General features: G+C 36.4%; 1 protein-coding gene across 7 annotated transcripts in view; it reads left to right on the top strand.

The window, feature by feature from the left end:
- The window catches only part of LOC137983188 (fibroblast growth factor receptor 4-like), a 75074-nt gene that overhangs the window by 33546 nt on the left and 34028 nt on the right, over positions 1-7500 (top strand). For all 7 annotated transcript variants that reach the window (XM_068830375.1, XM_068830369.1, XM_068830372.1 and 4 more), the window contains 2 exons: positions 1627-1893; positions 2796-3062. In XM_068830375.1, coding sequence (XP_068686476.1) covers positions 1627-1893; positions 2796-3062 — 534 coding nt within the window. The remainder of the gene's footprint in view (positions 1-1626; positions 1894-2795; positions 3063-7500) is intronic.

Raw genomic sequence — 7500 nt, 5'->3', positions numbered from 1 at the left:
ATTTGAAATCAGATAAGATACAACCATTTTTAACACCTTGCATTATCATGATGACTGATCGCCTTTTAAACAAAGACTTTTTTAAATACAGGGTGAATTTTGAGCTTGAGAATGTGCTCACAGGAAAAAAGTGTGACTGCATTGTTTACAATGTATATCAGTTTCATGAGTTTGAGGTGAATACACCTACAAATTTTAAAGTGAAGAAGATGTACAATTTGCATTTTCAAGAAGTAGCACATTTTTTCTCTTAAACAAATTTTGCTTTGTTTGTTGGAGTTCTCCGTTGGAAATATTCCTGACGCAACCAACTTTGGTTGTAGGTGAGAGCAGCAGCTGTTTTAGTAATTATTTATACTTTAAGTATCAATCTTACCAATTGTTTTTAAAAAAGCTTATTCCTTGACTACAGTATGGCTTTAGAGTTTTTAGAAGACAATGACTTGTACAACTACTGTTAAAGAGACGAGAAAATCAAACAGTTCAGTACTTTAAGAAAAATGAACGATTTTTTTTCTTGATGGATCATGAACGCCAAAAAAAAGTTCTTTTAACAACAAAACTGTTATGTTGATAATCAGCGACTTGTGTAGAAGGCTTATAAGCTATATAACGCAGCATGCCAAGTGCAAAAAATTGTTTGGTGAAAAAATTTACTGTCAGAGTGAGTACAAAAAAAAATTGCAAAAAAAGAAATGAAATCATTTCATTGTGTCAGTTTTTGGGCAGCAAAAGTGCCACTTTCCTCCATTTTATTTTATTTTAAGCTATTGAATTGGAATCCCATTTCCTTGTCTTCATTCCAAGCTTTTTCTGCTCTTTTAATTGTGCATTTATATGTTATGGTTCAAACTTTTCTTGGTCTAAAAATTTTCAAAGCACATTAATTTTGAAGTTTTTTTCTCTAATATTCATTGTCATAATCTGAAACAAAGGAATATCTAAATTGGACTGGTTTAGGATTTTTCCAAACACAGTAAATTATTATATACATTATGTACATGTAACACATGGTCACAGTCACAGCCTGGTATCCCATCTTCCGAGAACATAACTTCATGTAACTCAGAGTAAACACTACATGTAGCTTTGCCCCCTAATCCAATCAAGACCTAGAATAAGTTGAAATTCGTGGACTGTTACAGTAAGAGAAGTCTTCCTAAGTTAATCACTTTGGTGCACAATACCATTTCATAGCTAAGTGTTATATATACTGGTATAGCCCGACTGTACATGTACATAATCACCCAGTTTATATGCAGTGGTTAGTGCAAACAGGTATTAAAATTAATTCAACAAATAATATTGCTTTATGTCATCCAAGTTTTCAAATTAATGACAACATACACAGTACTGGCACATGGCATTGTTTCTCTCATTCTTGTTTTAACTTTTTCGCTTATTCACAGTACACTCATGAAATTGACGTGCACAAAGAATCACAAACAGTGAACCAAAATCGGATCATTTTGTATTACTAAAGTTTTGTGAATATAGTCACATTGTTCATTTTAGATGTAAGTCCAATATTGGGCCTAATTGGAGATTGATATGTAACCTTTAGAAGGTTTGGAGTAATCTAACAATTTTTAAAATTTTATTGTAATCTTTCACCTATTTTGACAGATCCCCCAAACATAACATACATTTCATTGAATCAAACGGTGGTTGATGAAGGAGACGTGGTGCTACTCAATTGTACAGCTGATGGTAATCCAGAACCAAACATCACCTGGAACAGGCTGGCTGGCAACGGTGCTGTTGGACATGTAGGTCCTGCTGAAACATATCTGAAAATCGCAGGGAAACAGGATGAAGGAGGCTACACATGCATTGCTGACAATGGAATTGGAAATGCTGCCTTTTCTGGTGTCTTGAACATTACTGTTGAATGTAAGTCTCAACTGCTTAATACTTCATTTTCAGATTGAACTTTAAAATCATATTGCTTACCATCACCCTTTTCTCTTCAATTAAATTTCAACGAGTGCTGACAAGTTGAAAGGAATTAGTCAAACAGTCGAGAATAACGTACCAAGGATAGCAATCACATCCTGCTCTATTCTTAAGTATTTGGTTCACAGTCTTGTGCCCAGTATCACACTCATTGAAACTTTTACATGTAATTATATTGTGCCTTTATCAACATGCAGACTATGCATGCTGGAATCCTTTTCACACAGCTATACTGTCTGTTTAATGCATGGACCCAATTGTTGGTGTTAAGGCTTGATTACCATGGGTCGATTCTGGTATTATCATGCCCTCATTCCCTGAGAACACGCTTGGATGCCAGATGTTTTTTAATTTATGTACTAATTTGTAAATTCTAACAACTGAATCATGGAAGTCCTCCAGCCCATGATTTTTGACGACATCGTAAAAGAGCTCTATGGAGTAAATCTATTGTAAACTGACCTTTAAAAAAATAATTATTTCCATATAATATTTAAACTGTGGAATACATGCAGAATGAAAGAAAAGGTGGAAGGGTCATCACAATTAGTTGAACAACTGAAGCATTTGCAAAGGAAGCTGAAGAAATCTAGGTTTGAATGGGACTCTAACCCATGACCTTGCGACTGCACTGCTCAACTAGATGTTTAGCTGTTAGGGAAAAAAATGAAGCAAAATTGCTGAGCTGCCAATTAAAAATGTAGCAAGCTGGTGTTGTGTTACTGTGGCCGTGGACAGTAGCAGCGTTTAATTCCACGAGCTTTGCTGCCACAGTGTACCATTCATTTATGAACTTAGTATCTTGAGTAAAAGGCGTGTTATTCTGTGTGATTTTATAGCCTATCGTCCCATCAACACAGTCTTCTCAACAAATTTGACCAACAACACAGTTAACTTGAATGAAAGCTTTATCCTCATATGCAATGCTGATGCAAACCCAGCTGCAACCTTTCGATTGTACAGAGAACAGGAAATCTTGCAGGAACATAGCAATGGCACTTACCTAACATTTGTTAGTACCAGAACAAAGCAGGTGACCTACACATGCATCCCATTCAATGACTTTGGTGATGGGCTCTCAAAGACAATCAATGTTACAGTGTACTGTAAGTATTACATGCATCAACTGTTTCTCTAGAATTTTATTTTCATTGACATGCATGTTATGTCATTTCTGCCACGGAGGTGGCAAAAACATTGAATCTTTTATGAGCCTCTTTTGTTTATACTGGTAACACCATCATTGCAGGAATGACATTGACAAAAGGCTTGCAAGTCAATGATACTTGTATTAATTAAGTACACCTGTGCAATGTCATGAACACTGTTTATTATTATTCCTACCGTATGCAGTACAGTTCATGTACATGTATGTTTGACTGGTTATAGGATACGGTACCTCATTATAGGAAATTTACGCTTCATGAAATTAACATGAATTTGAAAAGTTGTGTTTAATAATTTTTTTAACATTAATTTGCACGCTGTCAATTAAGTAGAACGTTAATTCCTGCAACCTTAATTACCATTCCCCCCCCCCCACATAATTATGTGCACACTCTAGAGATTCCTGTCACCTTGCCAAACAATAGAATTTAATTTGATTCACGCCCTTTATATCACATCAATCTTTCACATTTAAGGAAAATGTTATAATTAAAAAAATGGTTACATGTAATTAACACAGTCAAGCATTAATTTCCTATAATAATTAAGGTACATGTTAATGTACATTACAGCTGAAGGCCTACCCTAAGAACAAACTGTCTCACTATTCCATTGTTTGTATTGTAATTAGCCCTGTAAATTTTATGTACCCTGTACATGTATTACAATATTTCCTTGCTTAAGTTTTGATGAACAAGGAGTCGAACAAGGATACATTGCTGATACATGTACAGTGTACTGTGTGAAAACTGGGATCCACTTTTGAGTAAGAACTATATATGTTATACATGTACATGTATAGTTACAAGACTAGGGAAACAAGGGAAACAGTTAGTTTTGTTTCCAGAGAGTCCTGTTGTTTTCCGAGACGAAGTCAAGGGAATTAACATCAGGACTTGAGGGAAAACCAAACTAACTAGTTTCTCAAGGGACCAGACATTGTAAAAGTGCTTTGTTATATATTTTGACGTTTCCTTCAACAATTGAGCAAAGCATCCGGAGTGGGCAACAACTGCAGAATTGTGTTCTGGTTGGGTACATTTTAAGTTGATCAGGTGCATGTGACCAAGAATCGACCAATCACAGTGCTCGTTTTGTTGATTGAAATTCTAGGTGTAAAACAATAATTGTATCGTGATACATGTATAAAAGTGCCCTGAGTTGCGTAATGGGTACATGTACATGGATTTTAATGATGACAGGTTGCCGGTAATATGAAGTTCAACATGACTTCTAATGGCTTTAAGTGGGATTTAAGAACTCTCAGTCTAAGCTTACACACATGTACAATTTACTTTTACAGTAATTTAATGAAGCAAAAGTCTGATTTGAAGTACGCAGAGCATGCTGCATAATATACTGCAGTCTGCAGAATGCTTGAAAACATGCTTTGTACTCATGTTGCAGTAAGCTAGTCTGTCCTAAGTGCCACCGTGCCAATACTTTTACACTTTCTACTTGTTAGTTTCCTTTTGGTCCCTATTCTCATTTTATATTAGGGCTCTCAAGGATGGGCTATCTATGTTTTTTTAATAGAGGGGAAGGGTTACATGTATAGGTGGGTTTACCTACATGTATGTGTAGTAGGGGTCCTTGTGTTCTTTTGTATGCCTACATGTGCCTGCCTTTGGGCAAATTTGCTACTTAATAAATAAATAAAGAAAGAAATACAAATGCAAATAAATAAATAATTATTATTATTAATTAATAATATGCTATGCGTTAATAATACGTTAGTTAATACATTAATTAAGAATACGTTAATAATGTGTATGCTAATAATACTGGACTTTTTCTAGTAATGACCAGTGAGATATCATGTTATGTACGAGACAACATGAAGGATTGTTTTGTTTCCTCAGTCTGCTAAATGTGATTTTACACAGGAAATAATGATCTTTAATGCAGCAATGTTGCATGAAGCTCTGAGGTCTTTTTCTCTTGTATGTGTATTGATAGAAGAATAATAAGTATGCATAATTGTAGGTGATAACAATCATGATGTTGGATTCAAATTTGAATTAAATGAAATACAGGTAATGACAACTAGCACCATGGAAGAGGTCGGTGTAAAACGCAGAGTACAGGTTGCAGACTGCAGCCCTGGGGTAAAATGCAGACTAGGGGTAAAAATGCAGAGTGCAGACCAGGGCTAAAATGCAGACTTGGAGTAAATGTTTCAAACAGGGAGTTGTACTCACACGTCACGTCACGCAATGCGGTCACAGCTGGAGTCATATGGTTCTGAGGGAGCTGCAAGTCAGAAAGTCAGTTGTTCTAGTGCTGGAGCACTACATGTAATTGGGGACACTATAAACTGAAATCAACAATTAACACAAATCAAGTCAAATGTTGGTTTTTTAGGAAAGGGGAAAACTGGAGAACTCGGAGAAAAACCTCTCGGTGCAGAGTAGAGAAGCAACAAACTCAACCCACATATGATGCCGAGTCTGGTAATCAAACCCAGGCCACATTGGTGGAAGGCGAGCACTCTCACCGCTGCATGCGCCATCCCTGCACCCAGGAATGATTATTCGTTTCTTGATTTGCATAGCCTTTTGAGCCTATTTCATAATTAAGTTGTGAAAATGTAAGACAGCTTTGATGTTTGCGGACAGTGGAAGTTTCATTCTGAGGACTAATCTTTGCACAAGTGGTCAGACAGCAGTGAAACTTCCTTGCTCCAGTTTGCTCCTGAGTGTAATCATCATCGAACCAGTGCTTAGGGTTAATTGGGCCCTTTGGTTATTTTGGTCTCTTAAATTGATTTTTTACATCCAAGCTTTAGGGCAGACATTTCTTGCTGTAAAAAAACAAATAGCGTTGCGTGAGCTCGGCCCGGTGAGTAGAAGGAAATAACTGAGTCGCACCAAATTTTCCTTCGATAAATCAAATGCACTCAAGAATGCTGGGTTTCCATGCAGTTTCAGAATTTTTGTTGGTTAAGATAACTCAGGGGGCATAAGGTAAGAATCGTAATAGGCCACTTCAGAAAATACCATAATACTCTTTGCTCCCCCAAATTTTTGCATAAGCATTATTTTAGTTGTGCAAACGCATTTTAATTTATATGTCATCTTCCGCCTCGTTAGTTATGTAGAGGTTTTTCTGTAGTTTATTGTACTCTTTTGATAGTTTTTTCTAGGTGTTGCCTTTGTGTTAGTCTCGCAATTAGTTGGTATTGTTTTCGCGTAACACTTGTAAATTTTTGTCCCACTAGTTTTCCTATAAATTGTACGGCTTAGTTTAATGCAAATTTGGGAGGTTGCAGGTTGTTTTGGTGAGAGTACTGCGAGATGTAGACTACTTAGTGCCTTTTCCTCAAGAAACCGTCTAGAACTGGGTCAATTTCAAGTTGTTAATAGTATCGTGTGTACAGAGTTTACGGAGTTTTCTTCTTTTTAGTATGTTGATCGTTGTTTTGTAACATAAGCCGCAGACTGTGTTGACTGAGAACGGCCGAGTAAATGATTATTTGAAGTTTATGTCCGTACCCGTGTTCAGACGTTTGAGTTCGTATAGCGCATGGCTGTACATTAGTGTTTTCTTTTGGGACCATTAAGTCCGAAGAAAAACTGGAAACAATGCCTATGTAAAATTTGAGGGAAAAAGTGAAGTGGCCTATTGTCATCCTTCTCAACAGCTAAAAATAAACATAGTCTCCCCCGCAGAAAATTCTGGTATACCAAATTTTATATATTTTCAGTATTTTCTCTCAAGTCAGCATTTTACCCCTGGTCTGCATGCAGTCTGCATTTTACACCGACCACCATGGCAGGTGTTCCATAGAAATGTGCGCAAGCGCACACTGAAGTTTTGGTTCCCCTTTAGTGTTTTAAATTAAAGTAATTTCCTGGCAACATTTTGAGATCTCTGTCACATGTCAATTGGCCACAGTGGAGTACCAAGGCTTGAAATTTACTCATGCAAAGGTATCTCTTATAAAAATCTCATTGCCATCAAAATTACCTCAACCTTTACTGCTTTGAAACTGCAGTATTGTTAGTATATATATATATTTTTTGCATTATTCTTTATTTCTCTGCATTGATAATAACTTCAATTGCTAGCCTTAAATGTCATTAATACATTGTAACTTTATTAGTAACTGACTTGAGAAAACTTGCTCAATGCACCATTGTGATAGTTTAATATTTGGCAGGGCATTACCAGGGTATCCATGGCTTATTCCATTTGTTTTGGTTGCTGGCATGGGTTCATTCTACATTTTGATCTTTTATTGGGTGGGATATGTAGGGTTTTGGAGGTCAGTGGTTATATAGTTACCAGGGACTCATTTGTTTGTGTAGACTTCTTTGGTCAGTGTTTGTGGAGTTGCCCCACCCTCCCCATCCATTTTATTTCCTTTTTTGGTTT

The sequence above is a fragment of the Montipora foliosa genome, chromosome 13 (assembly GCF_036669935.1).
Source record: "Montipora foliosa isolate CH-2021 chromosome 13, ASM3666993v2, whole genome shotgun sequence".
NCBI lineage: Eukaryota > Metazoa > Cnidaria > Anthozoa > Scleractinia > Acroporidae > Montipora > Montipora foliosa.
Note: the sequence above shows the minus strand (reverse complement) of the source record. Positions and strands in the feature narration are given on the sequence as shown.